Below are 18,216 nucleotides of genomic sequence, written 5' to 3'. Positions count from 1 at the left end.
CTCGCACTACTCGTTGTCAAGAACGTCCCCCCCCTTTACACCCCTTTACCTGTTTGTTATTGAATGCTTATCCTCTTTTCCTAGTCGTTTCGCCGGGTTGTTTCGTTTTGGTCATTTTGGTGCTTTTACTTGTTTCTTGATTTTCGTTTTGCTGTTTCGGATGTTAGCATATGCCCTGACGAAGGACTAACGCTCGAAACGTCAAAGAAACGGTGGACGGTGGACGGCGGACGGCGGACGGCGGACGGCGGACGGCGGACATTATCAACTCTATAAAGCCAAATAATCTTGTAATGTCTTCGAGAGTATGTAAATCGTGCGCAAGGATTTATGGGAAGGAAAAGGAAGAGAAGGAAACTTTTTTTTTCAGTCTATGAATTAATTCTAGCCTTCTAGGGCAAGAATTTACCTTCTATTGCCCAGGGTTAAAAACAAAACAACACAAACAAAAAAACAACAAAACAAAACAAAATAAAAAGACAGCGTTTCAGTTTTCTTTTAGTTTTGAGTAAAACAAAGTTAGTTCTTAAAATTCAGCTTACAGGTATTATACCAACAGCTCTTATAACGAGATATTGAATCCTAAAGCAAAGCAAAAATTAAAGGTACAGTACTGAATTTAACACACTACTATACGTTTATCATGAGTTACAAACTCCTTAATATTTGCTTTCGTGGGTGATTCTATATTATAGCTATATATAACACCTATTTGTTACTTGTCCCTTTTCCATATTTGATATATTATAATTGAGTAGTCTCATACGGCCAAGCGGTAACAATTATACGGCAAGATCTGGATACGAGATTAATAATTAAGTACCTAAAGGACCAGTCAATATTTATCACCGGGGAAGGGGGGGAAGGATGTTTGGGGAGGATCACGTGGTTTTTAAGGGGAACGGAGGGGGATCAGTCGTCACTTGCAGGGTACAAACGGGGGGGTGCCTAAAGAAAATTGTCTGCCAATGAGGGAGGATCACTAGAATATCATCCCCCGGGCGATGGGTAATGACTGGTCTCTAATTACGAGGTAAACGATACCAATCGCTCTCATTTCACATAAAACAACCTGTATTAACATTTCTGCTGTTCTAAGCCAGCGAAAAACATCTAGCTATAAAAACTATAAATGAATGCTGAATTTGTACGTATAAAAGTAAACCTCACTGCAACAGAAACGTTGCCCCCAAGGCCTCAACTATTTACTCGTTAGCCTCTTTAAAGCCATACTACTTCTACATCATTCGCTTTTTTGCGCCTGCGCAGCTCAATCCTTTTCCCACAGTAAGGTATCCCATAATCGTCTTCAGCCGCCTCAGCTTCTTCGATGGTTTGGTGCATAGGAGAAAAGAGTGTCTCTGGAATCCAATACATTAAAATCCCAGCGAGCGTTGCAACCACGCCAAAAATCACAACTGGGAAGACAATGCTGAGGCCTGGAAGCTGACTCTGGAGGGAGAAGATCGATACAATCATTTCAAAAGTGTTTGAGATCGCAAAGCTCTTGAAGCTTGTTAGCAAGATGAAGATAAGCCGAGTGGCGACATCTTGGACCGTTGATGCTTGTTGTGTAAAACGTTTTTTTTTAATTATATCTCTCAGTGAGTACGTGCGCCATGATTGGTCGATTTCACCGTACGACACGCTAAATTAAAAAATCTGTTTCAAGCGAAATTTCCCCCCTCTATTTGAACTCAGAGATATAATGAAGATCTCACTGGCTTCGTTTTCTCGGTCCGCAAATTGTAAGTTATGAAACCTTGCTTTTTTTTTAGACTTGGATTTATAGCATGCGCACTTCGCAGATGGGTCATAAATCCGAGCGGGAAAATTAACTTGGTCCGTTACTAACAGAATGCACCTCGAATTTGGTTGGTAAGGGATATGTATTTCATGGGAAAAAACGGACGGTTTCTTACCATCAAAACAACATAAGGCGCCAATATTCCACCAATCCGTGCACTAGTTGACCCTGTACCTTGACCCGTGTTTCTATTGAAATAAAAAAGGTAAGTTGTACGAGTTTTCAAGACCAATTAAACTGCGCAGCGGAAAACAAAACAAGTGCCTCATCAAACGCAGACGTTCAAATGAATTTGCCTTCCATGATTACCTGAGAACGGTTGGAAACAACTCAGAGGTCATCAAGTAAATACTTGTCCAAGTGCAGTCGATCAACAGGTATCCAAAGAGGGACAATACCGTTGTTGCCACGTCAGATTCTGAAAAGATATTGATACAAAAGGCTTCACTCAGCTGACCATTAAGAGATCCTGGTTCGGTCAAGTCTGGAACTTGTTTTGATGTCACCAAAAGACACTCAACGAGATAGCGAAGCATGCTAACCAGCCCTCTTGGTCTCATTTTTTAAGAGAAAGTTTTTGTGTTTTTTTAAACATATTGTCGAGTCCAAAGAAATGACTTTTACTTGAACATAAAAGAATAGCACTCAGGTCCACATCTACTATACTCCTTTCCAGACATCACGCGGTCAAGGATGCAAGAGTGAAAGCCTGGAGACGAGTGTCGTAATTCAAAACCAAAGAGAAATTTGTAAAAGAGCAAGTTAGAACTCAAAGTAAAGAACAGAAAACTGCCCGAGGTGCAGCAAAACATGATCCGGTTAGCATTGTTGTTGCGTTCAATTTACTGAGATGGTAAAGTGGGATTGATGCGAAGTAACGCATCCCAAATACAATGTTATATTACTTTAGACGCTTAAGTTTGTTATAATGTATTACCTTACCTTTGTGTACCAGCAAAACCACGAGAAAGATAGCGCCTACGAGGATCATGATAATGCCATGACAAATACGGCGACCAAATCTGAGTATAATACAATCAAAATAAGAATCCCCAGCAACAGAAACCTGACATACAGCCGCCCAACGGTAATTATGACCGACACTTTTCCATACGATGTGGCGTCCAGTCATTTTTTCATTTGGCCCACAGCTAACAGCACAACGCTTAAACACCCAAAGGTGGTGGTATGTCCAAAATTCAAATGCGCTTTTTTCCTTTCCTTCATTACAAATTTTCGTAGGATTTTGTTAAATGAGAATTTGTTGTTAAATCAAGAAAACACCGTTTATTTGATAAATCAATGTGTTACTTATTTTACTGTGATCTAAGATAAAATATTTCCTGCGGAGCTGAAAATGGAAAGGATTGAAGTTTAAAAAGTCGCAATACTTGATGTAGAAAAAACGTCCATGCTTACTTCAAATATAGAATCCACGTGACAGGTATTCGGACAATTGTGAGGATCTCCATGACAACGTAATTAATATAGAGGTCACCGACCAATTGGGAGATGAATATGAACATCCCAAAACTGACCAAGGCTACCACAAACCTGCGTGAGCAACAGATAAAAACTCTTTTAGAGCCGTTCCTGGGGGGGGGGGGGGGGGGATGCAGTAGGGACTATTCACTTTTTTTCGTCAGAGAGGGGAGGGGGGAGGAGGATTTTTGGGGTAGCTTTTGGTTTTCAAGAAGAATGGAGGGGGTATCAGTCATCCGGCGCTAAAAACAGAGTACAAATAAGGGACTATAGAGAATTGACTGCCAATTAACTTCCAAAGTGGGGCAACCACAAGAATATGATTGATCCTTATGAGGGGGGATCTGGTAAATTTGATCGTGACGCAACCAAAATCCTCCAACACCCTCTCCTCAGGAGGAGAGACCCTGGGGACAGAGACCGGTCCCTTAAGAAACGACTATGTTGACCTTCTCTAAATTAAGTGATAGCAATAACAACGTATTGGATGAAAGCACAAGTACCTCACGACAAACTTTTAGTTACCCTTATCGGATTAAAAAAAGTACATGCACACGATAATATACATGTTTGTTTGTTTGTTTTTTTTATCATACCATTGATAACAGATGATTGCTGTCCATTTCCTAAGCTTTGGCGTAAGAAACATGTGGATGGGATTATACTTTTTAGCTGTCTTTTCTCGCTCGATCTGTTCCCTTCTTACTTCCTCCAACAGAGATCGTATCGCCTCCGAATCTAAAGGTTTCTCATCTTTGCTCCCAAAAGCCTCGATGATGGATTTAGCCTCGTCCAGTTGGTCGTGAGCGACAAGCCATCGGGGGGATTCTGGAATAAGCCTATGGAATTGCAAATCAGATTTTGTTAGTCCATCACTCTAAAGATTGGTGGATTTTGGTTAGAATGTTAGTCAACAAAACAGTCTCATTCTAGGAGTGTCAGTCAGAAGGCCAGCCAGCTGGCGAGTCAGTCTGTCAGCCAGTCAATAAGTCTGTAACTCAAATCGTCAGTCAGCAAATTAGCTGGCCAATCAGTCAGCCAATTTGTCAGTTAGTCAGTGAGCCAGTGGACCGGTCAGTCAGTGAGCTAGCCAATCACTCAGTCAGTGAGTGAACGAGTCATTCAGTCAGTTAGCCAACCAGAGTCAGTGATTCAGCGAGTCAGCGAGTCAGCGAGTCAGCGAGTCAGCGAGTCAGCGAGTCAGCGAGTCAGCGAGTCAGCGAGTCAGCGAGTCAGCGAGTCAGCGAGTCAGCGAGTCAGCGAGTCAGCGAGTCAGCGAGTCAGCGAGTCAGCGAGTCAGTGAGTCATGAGTCTGTGAGTCGGTGAGCCTGTGAGTCGGTGAGTCGGTGAGTCGGCGAACCTGTCTGGCAGTCAGCAAACAAAGAAGCAAGCGAGAGAGACAGAGATAAAAGGAACACGTTGTTATTATGTACGTACTTCCAAAATGGGAATAGCAAAGCAGCCGGAACACTAGCTATCAAACTCAGATTCCTCCAGTCGCGTTCAAGATAAGCGATGAGGACAAACAACATTTGAAAGCCATTGTAGTAAAAGTACGTAATATTTCCAGCAGCTGTTCTACTATTCGGGCCAACCAATTCCATTCCGTAAATGTAAAGGGAGAGCATCACTCCAGTCAATCCAAAACCAACCATGAAGCGAAGAACCGCGAATAAGGGAATGGAATGAACAAAAGCTGAAGCAAAGCCGGTAATCAACTGAAAAATTAAAATGAATCAAGGTAAACAAATATAAATGATTCAGTTTAAGTCGCCAGTAGAGGCGTGAAATTCAAACTTTCCACCGCAAAGGATCTCATAGACCTCATTTGCCCGTAAGATCATATAAAAGTAAAAATTAACATTGCCAGGAGCCCATTGCTGATTAATGACTAAGCCGTGGTTACGGCCATCTTACCATGATTGCGTTGCAGATGAAGATACATTTCTTTCGGCCCCAAGCGTCTGAAATCATCCCGGTCACAAGTGAACCTACCAACATTCCAGCAAAGAAACAGGACTGTATCGTTGCACCCAGAAACGCGCGATTACAAATCAAGTTCCACTTAAACATAAATGAAAAGAAAGGAAATGATTATTTGATTGAAATAATCCTAGTTTAACATTCTGTCCGTCTGCCTCAATGTCTGTCTGCCTTCATGTTAGTTCTTCGCCTTCCTCTTTGTCCGTCTGTTTATCAGATCATTTGCTTGTTTGTCAGCCCGTGTATATGCTCGTCTCACTTCCTGCGTGTATGCCTATCCGTTTGTTGGCCTGCCTGCGCACATGGCCACACGTACATGTTTGGCCTGGCTAAGCCACTGTTCACCCCCCTCCCCCCCCCCTCCCCTCATCCCCAGAAAAAAGTTTTACCTCAGACACGGTGCTCTGAAGAGGTCCCATAAATTCATAAGCGTGACATCCGTCACAACATTTCCTTGCCTCGCACGTGACATTTGGTGTGACACACTGAAACTTAGGAGTACCAAAACCAAACACTAACAAAGAGAACTGGTTTGTTACTGGAAAAACAAACAATAAAGTGCAGAAGTATAAGATTTTTTGGTATTTTCCAAAGGAGGATACGTGTTCAAAAATATCGTCAAACTCAAATGAACGTCTCTTCTTCTCTGTTGCAGAACTGTCGGCCATTGTTCTGAAATAAAATGAACAAAGGTGAGTTATTCTCAGAGGTCAAGGTGAAAATAACGGGGGTTGTGATCCGAGTCAATAAATGATGAACTACATATGGACCCTCGTTAAAAAAAAAAAACCTCGCAAGCCCTAGAGAGGGGAGAGACCAAATGACGGTTGCGGAGGAGACCATGGTCTCCCTAGCACGCGTTGCGTGACGAAAGAGATTAGGAAACCTGGGCCAAAGATATATATCAAAGTTGCGTCGATGGAAGGAAAGAATTATTGAGGTGTTTTTTTTCCCGCAGCTCACTAAAAATCTTAAAGCGCCACTCTGCAGATCAGCCGAGTTTTAAAAATCAATTAAAATACTTCTATGTAAAGTACGGCGTTTCATTCGAGTCAAAAGAGATACTTATCGGTTCTACTGTTTTCTCAAGCCATGCTTAGCTGCAAATAACATCGGTTATGCATCAGCTTTGATTTTTTCTCAGAACTTTACTTGTGCCGGATTTACCATTTCTCAAGAGTAAAACTGTAATTTCAGCATTAATTACTTTGGGGAGATCAACAATGGAATTTTATTTTGACTCGTGAGTTGCGGAAGCTCAACCCGGTCTGAATGTTTTGACCGGGCATTCTTTTGTTTGGAGCAGGAAATCGTTGATAAGAACCCGAAATAAAGTAGGTTGTGGAAACCAGAATGGCGAGCGAGCAGGAGATCGTTCATTAGGAAGCGAAATAAAGTAGGTTGTGGAAACCAGAATGGCGAGGTGTCTCCGTGGTAAGTTGATCACTCATACTAATAAATACACATTACTTAGGTTTGAGGTTAAACAAGGTAACAAGGCTTACTAACAGTACTAACCTTAATTGCAAGGGTCCAAATTTCCGAACCAAACTCCGAAATATTTGTATTCTGTTATACGCATTAAATTGCCCACAAGCAACGTTTTTGTCTTGCAACTGGCTGGGTGTGGAAAGGAATGTAATATACATCATGCAAAGAGGTATCAGATATAACTGTCGTCTGATCGCATTGTTTTTGTGAAGAGTTATTGTCAACATATTAAGTGTCAAAGCAAAGGATGTGTTCTTCTTTCTCGTTTCGAATAGCAAGCCTGCGCCGAACTTGGAGAATTTGGCTCTTTCTTCGTCCATTTTTTTTTTCTTTCTCTTCCCAAAAAAAAAAACCTTCCGAGGTCTTCTTGCAAAGGTCCCGAGCTCACTTGGCTGCCAAAATTTGACTCCGCTAGAGAACAAGCTGGAATGTCTGGGGCACCATAAGCCATTCTCTGAGGCTCTGATATCAGTTGACATGCACGAACTTACTTAAGTTTATGCAAATGAACTGAAAATCTTATTAAAACTACCAGAAAACTTTGCTAAAATTATATTGACGTATTTTGTTTGTTATTCATTGAAATTGATTTAGTGTACTACCAAGATCAGATAAAAAGATAAAGTTAGCCCTCAGATACAATGAGAGTTCGAAATTCTCTTAAATTTTACATATATTTTTTTGCTTCATTTTTTTCTCCCATATTTTCTCACTGCTTTTTTTCCGTGTACTCAGAAGCAGAAAAAAATTTGACACCACTGTGTTGTTACGCAGCAAGGTGATATACAACATACCTTGGTAACCTGGGCGCGATAATGGCAGCCGCCTCAGATGATCTGGGTCGAGTTGCATCAGAACGAGGCATCGAGGGCCACTATTTTTAGTGTTTACTGATGCTAATAAGAAAATCATGGTCGAGTTGTTCGTAGTCTGGTTAAGGTAACCTAGAGTTAGTGTAAAATATGATTTCAGGGCTGAAAGCTTTAAAAGAAAATTCAGTACAATTTTTTTTCTGATGACAGAATGCTCTAAAAGGAATAGAAAAAATTATCAGACGAATAAAAAATCTCATGCCAGGATAAAATTGGACCATGGGTTAGCGCTAGTCGGCCTTCGAACAACTGGGCCCATGCCTAAAAACCGTGTTTTGTTTCAGAGTGTACAAAGAAGGTTTACGAAGAGAATGGAATGAAAATATCTTTCCGCAAGTTCCTAGAAAGAGAGACCCACTACAGATATTACACCCATCTGGCTTTGTGGCCGTAAGTATTCGTCATGAATCGATGAGCTTTTCTCCGATTGGCCTGACGTTCAGACAAATTTCCTGTCAGGGTTAAAAGAGTCGTTTGAAACCCGCTAATCGCCCTTTCTTCAAAGAAGGTGAAGCAATAGAACCAATCTAAACTAACTCACGGCAATGCGAGATTTCCCTCACGATTTTCACAATACATCTATCTATTATGCAAAATCTCAGTTGATATTCTAATTTTTAACTTGAATTAAGGCTCAAATTAAATGTCATCGTTTCCTTTTTGTGTATATGTGTATGTGTATGAAGTTTACACCTCTGATTTAAACAAACTTGTTCAAGAACTATAATGAAAAGTCCTTCCTCTCATACATAAATAGGAAAGCTTTTATTAAGAGAGTGGAACAACCTGCGGTTTAAATTAATTTACTGCCCGTCGGTAATCTAAACATAATGAAAGAACGCAGATGTATCAAATGCGTGTATTTGTGTTTTTCTCAAACAGGTTCAGTTGACAATCATTTCCTTTCTCATCGAACTTTGAAAAGAAGAAGTATTTTAGTTTTCTTTAGCAGGTTTGTGTCTTGTTTATGTTTAGTTTAAACTTTTGAATAATTCTTTTTAATCACTTTCATTTGGACTACGATGGCAATTAGCGCTGGAGAAGTCTCTCACGCAGTTTTAAATTTGGCTATTTTGCGTTCTCTAATTAGGAACTACCACATACAAAGATTAAGCAATGTGTTAATTTCGAATCATCAGTTGATGGTACAGCTGAAATAATTTTTCTCTTTTTCTCTTAAAGATATCCTTATTTTCTTTATCAATAATAAAATATGGGAAAAAAGTAAGGACTTGAATTTCCTTTTTCCCGTCATCTTCGCTCAAATTTCACTCTTTTAACGGACCAAGGTAATTTGACAATGGAACGGGAAATTACAAAAGATTTCCTTTGGGATATTTCATAAACCAGCATGCCTGTGGATTAATTAGATGAAAATGAATTATTGAATTGTATCATTTGCCCATAAAGTGTTCACAATCAATTCGTAAAGTCGCCAAGCGGTACACGCTACAAATTGAACAACAAGGGAGGTTGAAAACTGTCGAACTTCCTGCCTGCACAAGTCAAGAATCCCATTCTTAGGCAAGAGAAACTCAGGTTAGGCCTGTCCTGTAAGATCGCTTCGCAAATGCAGGATTACAGGAACACCACCACAAATCAATTTTTGCCTGTCTATTGGGCTGGCTGCCAGCAATGCACTTGTGAAATTTGCACCTCCCGTGACCCGAACCGGAACAGCGAATCCTCACTGGTCGAGCCTAGCGCTGAGGCTCGAAGACCTTCATTTACAATCGAATCTCTTCTTAGCCGAAAGGACGAGAGAAAGCCCGAAGTGAAGCCGAGCATGGAGAAATTTACAACTCTGAACATGAATTTGGTCTCAAGTAACTCTGCCACACAGTTTCAGAGTGAAAGATCTGAGTTTCCTTTTGGATCTAACTATTTCGAAAGTTTACGAAGGCAGAGTTTTAGCATGGAGCAGTTTTCTTTGTTAGCGAGAGGAAACGTTCCAACGAGTGGTAGGTTGATCGAGTCTGATCTTTTCACAGTAAATGTTGAGATGGTAAAAAAAAAAAAAAATTCAGATCGGCATAATCTGGCTATTTCGATTTTTTGGGATCTGAGCAACTTACGGTTAGTGTTGGACGCCCTTTCAATATTTTGCAAATTGCAAACTGCCAGTCCGATAAAAAATAGACCGAGTTCTTGATTTGTGATGTGTTTTGGATTGTTTAGACGCGAAATATTCGTAATACTCATCGATTTTCAGAAGAAGAAGATTTTCCTTGTACTTAAAATGTGGAAGTCTACTTATAAAAGCAGACGATGTGTGTCGCCCATGGTTTAGAAAACGTCTCCAAGGCCGAGTGGACGAGAGTTCTTGAAGAAATTAAAAAAAGCCTTAGTTCAAATCTATCAGGAAGTACATTGCTATTTATTTCTCTTGTTTTCTTCTATAAAAATAAAAATAGCAAAACTTTTGTTATAATTCTTTATAAAATCTTAATCTTTCCTTTAAAGATCTACTTTTACGACTTTGTCTGTTTTTTCTAGTTTTTCATTGAGATGGTAAATTTTATTTCAAAACAAGCGAAGTTTTAAATATTATGAAAAATCTTCTTGTCAAGTCAGTTCCAAAGCAGTTTTCATGTCTTCATTTATAATCGTAAAATGTGAATTTGAGAGTAATTTTTACAATTTCATGCGATGATTTTACAATTTATTACAATTTACTATTTTTGCTCCTTTGAAGCTAATACTCTGCTAATTAGAAGTTTCATAATCTATGAGATACTTCCTTTCCTGCGTGTTTAAATGCTCATTTCCGATGATTTAATCTCATTTGATTCTTTTCTTAATTGCCACAGGAAATTTCATCTCACAAGGCGATGAAATCGACTGGACTGGTGAGAAACCAAAACGCATGCGCACGATTTTTACCGTGGAGCAGCTGGAGCGCCTGGAGAGAGAGTTTACACGCCAGCAATACATGGTGGGAGGGCAACGGTTTTATCTGTCAAAAGAGCTTGGATTGACAGAAACTCAGGTCAAAGTTTGGTTTCAAAATCGTCGAATAAAATGGAGGAAACAGCTTATAGAGCAAGAAAGGAATAAGGTCAGGCAACAGAAGGAGCCAGACGCTGGCGACAACATGAAGACAGAAGACGTCAATGACTGAAAATAGAACGTTACTGATGAGTAGGGAGCTGGACTGTTCCGAGATGTCTGTAGTTTTTCCTTGCAATGGCAAATACTGTATACGATAAACAACTCAAACATTTTCGTGTCACGGATATTATTTTTTTCGTTTCTCTCGTTCTTTGTTAAGGCATAATTATTCCTTTCACTTGCTGGATGCAAAATGGAGTGGCGAATTTTATAGAGAGTCTCTTCTTTGATGTAAACATTTTAAATAGTGACACAAAAGATCAAAGGGCAGACATTTAAGTACTTAAATAGAATAAATTAGGAAACTGTGGAAAATTTTTGAGTGAAGCTAATGACTGATTTCTGTTGCAAAGCGTTTTGACTGGATAGACAGATTATGCTAACAACAGAAGTCCCTTTAAAGTAGAATCGTTTCTTTTCCAAAGGGAGATCTCTTATACTTGTTTTCTCTGTGTTGTAAGTGCCTTATTTTCAGCTCCCAATTAATAAAATTAAACCACCGGATCGATTTAATGATGCTCGAAAGCGGAAATCAACGTCAAAGGGCTGCCACTATCTTAAAATTTGTGGGATTTATGCATGGTTATATCGCCGGAAATGGGGACATATCACTCAGATGTTCACGTTTCCCTCAGCGAAACTTTTTTGAAAAAAGAAGACACGACAACTTCGTCTGAGACACGTGGTGTCCAAAAAAGGAAAAAAAAAAGGGATTAAGGCCAAGGCAGGCTTAAAGAGTTAAAAAGGATAGAGTTCATAGAGAAACATTTAACATTGTTTAGGTAAAACTATGACGTTTGTTTTAATCACACAGGCCAACCAATACAAGTGGTGATCTCTTTAGCTGCTTCATGTTCATCCATATAGTGGAAGAGGATTTCACTTTATATTCCTCCTTCTCAAGCCGAGGTCAAATGATGGTTTTGCCAAACCTTTTTTGGTGAACAATGGAAATTGACCTAAGCCAAAAACAGCCCATGTTTTTTTGTTTTAAATTGAATGTTCCTGGTTTACTTGGTTAATTACAGCTATCGTTTTCGACTCTATGGTTATAACCTGCGTCACGTCTTTCGAATTTGCTTGATTTCGTCGTTCCCATAAATCATGGAATTCGTGCAACAAGTTTAAAAACTTTGAATTGTTTCTGTTCCTGCCTAGGCTACAACCACGCACCAATTTTTGTGGTTCACATTAAACGCGACGTATTTCTCTTTTATAACCAGTTAGAGTTTTGGTTCCTTTTTTCCAGCTGAGATGATTCACAAAGGTAACACCGAAGATAATTATCAAGCAACGATTGAATAAGCCACCAGGCAGACTCAAGGAAGCTATTCAATGATGAGAAAGTGCTTTCCAGTCTTTACCACAGCCTTTTCATTCACACTAATCCGGGGAAATAGTGGTACCAAATGTTTTGCACAAAGCGACGAAAAGGCGTTTATAACATGTTTGTCAAAATTTAGATAGTTAACATGACTTATTCAAGCTCAAATAAAATAAAAATTGGAAAATGTTATGACTAAAATAAGGAAGTTTGTATGCTAATTGAGTGGTTACTTGCATGATAATTTCGGGCATTGCCAAAATTCAAACTTGTGAAAACGTTACTCAATGAATATATGTATGACCAATTTCATTTTCATCAATTCCCACTAAATAAATTCAAACTGTACTATTCTGACTCGCTCTATCCTAAAGTTCTGCACTTTTAAGCTGTTTCTGAACCAACCCATGCATGCAGTTTCTGTTTGCATATGTAAACGTTTCGCTCTGAAAGGGCGTTTTAATCTTACCGCCCGCATGAATCGAACAATGGAGAAAAGAACATATTGTTTAAGGTAAGGTGCACGTGTGAAATTTGTTATTCAGTTTAAATGCATTTTTCAGTGTTTGGTTGCCTAGGTTGTTAAACAGAGAAGCCCTGATATTTCACGGAAGGTCATAAAATACGTACACGGAGTGCCCTTTTTTGTTTTAACTAGTTGCTTTCGGTTTATTTATTTATGTTTAAGTAAACAGATACTTTTTATGTGATTTGATATATATGAGAATATACTCGTCAACAATGCCAGATTGGGAGAACAATTATCAAATTTGCGGTTGATAATAATTCAATAATTTACACTGTTTTCGCGCGAGATAGGTGTGATAAGGAAAGTGGTAGACAACTCCAGTATTTGTCCAAAGTTGACAGAGAGTTGAGGTTTCGCTTTTTCTTTTTGGTCAGTGCAAAATATATGAAAACCAAGGGCGAATTAATATTGAATTTAAATCAAGAAAGGATCTTTTGCAATCATATTCCCAAGTTTTATATATTAACTCAGTATTTTTTTAACAATAGGCACAGTTTAATTTCCGGAAGACGGTCTTTCAACAAAGCCGAGGAACAGGTGGAGAAACCTTCCAGTGAGCGAGAAATAACACAGCAATTTTTTTTCTTCACATAATGCATTCAAGCATGCTTTATTTGTAATCTACTCTTTTTAGCTATCCTCTTTAACGTACTGCAGATCAGTAAAGTAATGAGTTCTTGACTTGCTTTAGTTCTGGATGACCATGAATATCAATAAAGACTATCCCTGTATTACATCCCTCAGGGGGGAATATCAATAAAGACCATCGGCCTGTATTACATCCCTCTGGGGAGCCACGCCATCAAAAGGCGTATCTTTTGTTGATTAAAGTAAAATAACTATCTAATGCTTTTTTTTGCATTAAAGAAGTTAAATTTAGCCACGGCGGCCAAGAATTGATTTTTTTGCACACACAGCGAAGTCATATAACTGTAAAGGGATTCCGAAATGTACGTTCCATTTATCGATTTTCCTTAAGATCTTTGTTCATCTCCATTCTTCTTTGTCTAATGTCGCGGCGACCAACAATTGATTACCGGATGATTTATAGTTATGAATTCCATTTAAAAAATAAGCATCTACTTAAGGAGTTACAATTTAGAACTTTCGTAAACCTGTTAACATACACGTTGGACGCAGTTTACAATTGACGATCGCGAACCAGGACTCAACAAAAGTGCGCTGTAAATTCTGAAATGCAGGCTTACAACAGGGAACACCCATACTATTACAGCTATCTACAATGCTTCTGCCAGCCTACAGCCCTCAGCTATCCGCCACAAAGTCATCAGTACCAGCCGCACTTTCGACCCCACTTCGAAAGCCAGTTGCAGAAGCCATTTCAGTCATCTTTCTCTATCGAGTCGCTTCTTGGAGGCGAGAAGACGTCAGAGGTAAGCATGCCTTCCTTAGCCAGCACTGCCTCCTACATCAAAAAAACAGACTCCTCTGTTGAAGCTAAACTTAAAGGGCTCGTGGAACGTAGGCGAAACAACAGCTCAAAAGTATCGGACAGCTTCGATAATCGAGAAAAATCAACAGCGATGACAGAGGTGCGGAAAGCAGAACTTTTCGGTAAGTCGTGCATGGCTTTGAATGTTTTTTGAGTTTTCCTACAACATTAATTCGCTTTTTAACAGAAAAGTTTAGTAAACAAGAGAGATTCTGACACACTTTTATGAATTCACATCGAGTTTTCCTACAGCATATATACGCTTTTTAATAGAAAAATCAGGTAAACATAAAAGATTTTGACGCACTTTTATGAATTGACATCGAGAAGCCTATGTTGGTAAGTCGTGCAGGGCTCTTGATTTTTTTGAGTTTTACCACAACGTAAATACACTTTTAATAGAAAAACTACGTTAAAAAGAAAGATTCATACACAATTTCAGTAATTCGAATCGAGAAACCTTTGATTGATTTGTGAAAGTAACTCTCAAACCTGTTTTCCACAAACAAAAATTGAAAATTTTTAAAGAGCAAACATCTTTTCGTAATGATCATAACATTGGCTTCTCATCCGCCGACATGTTCTCGAGGAATCACATCTCTGATACCAATTGGTAGAACTTCAATTCTATCTTGAATGGCACACATGTAGACAGGTTTAAGAAGGTGTGCCGATATACAAAACAAAAGTTGACTCTGTTTTTGTAAAGTTGGTGCGTTCCATTTCATACCATGGGCGTTGGTTAGCTTCTTGAACCAAGCGTTATAATCTTTCTGGTTAACTCAGTAATCAAGTGTGATGAAAGAATCGGTATGGATGGCCGTAACTTGGCCATAAGATAAGGTAATTTAGTGTTATCAACTGAGATGATAACGTAAATTGGCCACCGTAAAGAGTTTAAAGGCTGACGTTTCGAGCGTGATAAGTGATCACCGCAGGCCGTAAGTGCTAAGAGCACAGCCATCGTTGAATGTATGGCCGGTTTAACAGGTGTTGAAAAACCGTAGGTGACGTTTTCAGCTTTCAAGTATGAATAAAAGCAAGAGGAAGACTTTAAAGCCTCAAGAAAATTGAGATCAATAGAAAACAATTATTAGAAAAAAGTTCGTGTTTTATTCAATTGTAATTCTCTGAGGAGTGTTAAGCCTGCACTTATACAAAAATGCATGTGTACAACTCTTTAGCATCATTAAAAAAAAAACTTAACATCACGAGCAACTACGTAAATTAAGAAATAAAATATATCAGGATTCATCGATAGAAGATACGGTTAAAAACTGAAAGGCTTTCGGAAGAAAAAAGCAAACTCGATGTTGATGAAGCAATAACTCCAAACAGAAAATAAGGTAACAAATAGGATTAAAACCTGTTTAGAAAGGAATAAAAATGCAGAGACATCGAGGAACAACTGAACTAGAACGAAAAAAAAATTTTTGTTTATGCTCTTAAAATTGCTGATAATTCTCTCGTGGCTAAATTGTTAATAACACTGATTGTATTGTTTTTTTGGGCAGCCATAAATGAGTTTGCTGTTTTTATGTTTTTTTTTTTCACTTGAAAAATATTTGCATTTTAATTGGTTTCCCTCGTCTATTGGCGTTTAAAAAGTTCGAGATAATTCTATTCTGCACACTTTAGGAAAGTAGTTGCATCCAAAAAAGAGAAGTGTATTTAGTTACCGTGTAAGAAAGAAAATGAGAGGGCATACGATGAAAGATACGTTAGAAGTGAAGTAATGTCTGCTTAAAACATTGAAACGTTCATAAAATGAATCTTTTTGTCATAAATGATACATAGTAAGTTTTTTTAAAAAAATGAAAAACCAGGTAGTGCGTTTTTTCTAGCTTTTATCTATCTTCCTTTCTCTTTTTCCGTTGATATCGCCTGCATCTTACTTCTCGAGACTTTTTTTCTTTGTTTATTTTAAGTTTTGAAGGGAACGCTTTGGCCTCTGGAAATTTCGAGGATCTAATTAAAAAAACAGCAAAACATTCCATAAGTTCCGTGTATCTACCATGACGACAACGTCGCTTTGATGAATTACGAATTGTAAACACAGCGGTCAAAAATGTGGCATGCGCTAGAGGATCAATCTTGGTCAGCAGCGCAACATTTTCCTGCGCAAAATTTTAAAAGAAATCATAAGAAACCAACCGCTGTCACGAAAAACATGCGACAGAAAAAAAAACACATTCATGTAAATCTCTAAAGGGAATCAAAGTACGAGAAGAGGAAACTTGAGACTTTATGAGCACATAGATTATTTGATTACAAGAAACCTGCTGATTTCCCATTTTATTTTGAGGTTTACCAAAAAAGTTGTAAGGTTTTCAAACACTCCGACGTCAGTTCTCGCTCCTATAGTTGTTTATGGGACAACTTGGTTTTAACGCCCTAAAATACGTCACTTAGCCCCTACAATATTCGCTCATGTGCACATGCGGGGATATTTGACCTCTATGTCGACTAACCGGGTTTATTTTCTCGGCAGCTGACTAGTTTGTTCCTCTACTTAATATAATTCTTCAAAAATTTCAGTTCCATGATGGCTGACTGGAGAAATTTTGTGTCGAAAGTGTCGAAAGTAACTGAGTTATTGTCCAGAAAACTCGCGCCACTTTCTTATCCAATCAGATGCAAATGAGAATCACGACTTGGCAGTTCGCGTTTTCCCGCTCTTTAGGCAGTTTGGTTGTTGTTATTTTGTGCTCTCATTGGCTCTTAATCGAATTTTAAAAGTATTTTTCTTTCATCTGGTTGGCTTCTTGTGATTTCTTTGGCGGGTTGGTTTTAGGACACTCGATCGAAAAGTGATTAGGTGTTTTTAGCAAGTGTTAAAGCAAAACCAGTACAATTCTAAAATTACTTTTGATATTTGATTATATCGTTTACTTTCTGGACTTGTTTTTATAGCTGGTGAACCAGCAAGTACCACACAAGAAAAGAAAAAGGGTTTAATGGGCACTCACTTTAAAAGAAAGCGACCCCGTACGATGTTTACCTTATATCAACTCGAGAGGATGGAGGGAGAATTCCTGCGCCGTCAGTACATCACGGGTAATCAGCGGTTGCAACTGGCCAGCGAGCTTCAGTTGAGTGAGACGCAGGTCCGAGTTTGGTTCCAGAACAGACGGATTAAATGGCGCAAAGATGTGATGAAGAGGCAGTTTGATAGCTACTAGGATCTATGCAGAATAAAATAAATCTAACATAAAGAGAAATAAAAGAAAAAAACACAAACAACCCCAAAAAAAGAAAGCAAAAAAATGGTCAGTATGCTTGAAAACTTCACGAAGTAGGTCTTACTAGTGTTTAAGAACTGCACATGCTTGTAATGTCGGGCTCAAAATCTCACGTTCTTGGTTCAATATAGAACAGTGATAGCCTTACTGGCCTCGCCACAAAATAAAGATATCTAACTTAGCGCGGGGAACCACACTGTACTGTAGACTAAAAAAAAATAAACTCTAGCATATAGACTGCATGCGGTGACGATTTGAGTCTACACAGGCAGACTGCAACAGAGAAAATTGCAAAGAGCATATCCTTGTGAATATAATTCAAACTGCGATATGGCTTGCAAGACCTTCCGGCCGCGTACCTCCGAGACAATAGTTGGGCGCTGATAACTGGGAGATATTACTAGAGGTAGTTAGTTGTGGTTCAGAGATGAAGCACAAATACCACTATCCCTCCCGTCAGCTTAGTCAGTACTCTCATAAATGGTCTATCGAGCAGAGCCAGTGGAAGAATGGAATGGGAGGGGTGAGAGGGGGAGAAAAGCGTAATAGATGTTTCAACGGGAGGTACACCCTAATTCGTGCCAGACTGATCTCGCTTTAAGCTCTTGCCTCATGTCGAGCTAGAAAACTGTCGGGTAGCAGTCTGCTATCAAAAATTACTAGTATACATTAACTCGACTCAATGATCGCGATGTCTCTCAGGTGATCTGGTAACGAAAACAATACTAACTTCCTGCCTAGTCCTTCTCATTCATTGTAAACAAAATGGCGTCGGAAGAGGAAAATTCTGAAGATTTATGATCAAGGCTTTGGCATTCATGCGAAATTTTCATCCACCAGAATATTTCCCAGTAACAGAGTCATGAAAGAAAATGTGCCAAAATTCTGAGCGATTTTGTCGTGATTTTGGAGCTAACGTAAT

At 39.0% G+C, this 18,216-nt stretch overlaps 4 protein-coding genes across 5 annotated transcripts in view; 3 read left to right on the top strand and 1 right to left on the bottom strand.

The window, feature by feature from the left end:
• Positions 1–481: 481 nt before the first annotated feature.
• LOC113686414 (organic cation transporter protein) lies at positions 482–7,182 on the bottom strand. Its single transcript, XM_089197438.1, has 10 exons — positions 6,791–7,182; positions 5,662–5,944; positions 5,207–5,353; positions 4,727–5,007; positions 3,886–4,128; positions 3,227–3,361; positions 2,750–2,829; positions 2,117–2,225; positions 1,923–1,995; positions 482–1,452 (listed from the first exon to the last, which is right to left on the bottom strand). Exons 1-10 carry the CDS (start codon positions 7,081–7,083, stop codon positions 1,222–1,224), a joined length of 1,875 nt encoding a protein of 624 aa, XP_089053564.1. The 5' UTR covers positions 7,084–7,182; the 3' UTR covers positions 482–1,221.
• Positions 7,183–9,066: 1,884 nt separating this feature from the next.
• On the top strand, positions 9,067–11,245 carry LOC113686390 (uncharacterized). The gene is made up of 2 exons (XM_089194150.1): positions 9,067–9,596; positions 10,446–11,245. Exons 1-2 carry the CDS (start codon positions 9,206–9,208, stop codon positions 10,754–10,756), a joined length of 702 nt encoding a protein of 233 aa, XP_089050276.1. The 5' UTR covers positions 9,067–9,205; the 3' UTR covers positions 10,757–11,245.
• A 2,218-nt stretch (positions 11,246–13,463) lies between these two features.
• LOC113686372 (homeobox protein engrailed-2-A) lies at positions 13,464–17,536 on the top strand. The gene is made up of 2 exons (XM_027203989.2): positions 13,464–14,174; positions 16,966–17,536. Exons 1-2 carry the CDS (start codon positions 13,796–13,798, stop codon positions 17,232–17,234), a joined length of 648 nt encoding a protein of 215 aa, XP_027059790.2. The 5' UTR covers positions 13,464–13,795; the 3' UTR covers positions 17,235–17,536.
• A 492-nt stretch (positions 17,537–18,028) lies between these two features.
• The window catches only part of LOC113686371 (palmitoyltransferase ZDHHC16), a 7,974-nt gene continuing 7,786 nt past the window's right edge, over positions 18,029–18,216 (top strand). Inside the window, exon 1 of one of the 2 annotated variants that reach the window (XM_089197797.1) lies at positions 18,029–18,216. This exon is cut by the window's right edge and continues 191 nt beyond it. The gene's annotated coding sequence lies outside the window, so the exon portion shown is untranslated. The other variant, XM_027203988.2, reaches the window with a different exon arrangement.

The sequence above is a fragment of the Pocillopora damicornis genome, chromosome 2 (genome assembly GCF_964200805.1).
Source record: "Pocillopora damicornis chromosome 2, jaPocDami1.2, whole genome shotgun sequence".
Lineage (NCBI taxonomy): Eukaryota > Metazoa > Cnidaria > Anthozoa > Scleractinia > Pocilloporidae > Pocillopora > Pocillopora damicornis.
The sequence above is the reverse complement of the archived record's forward strand: the minus strand, read 5'-3'. Positions and strand labels throughout refer to the sequence as shown.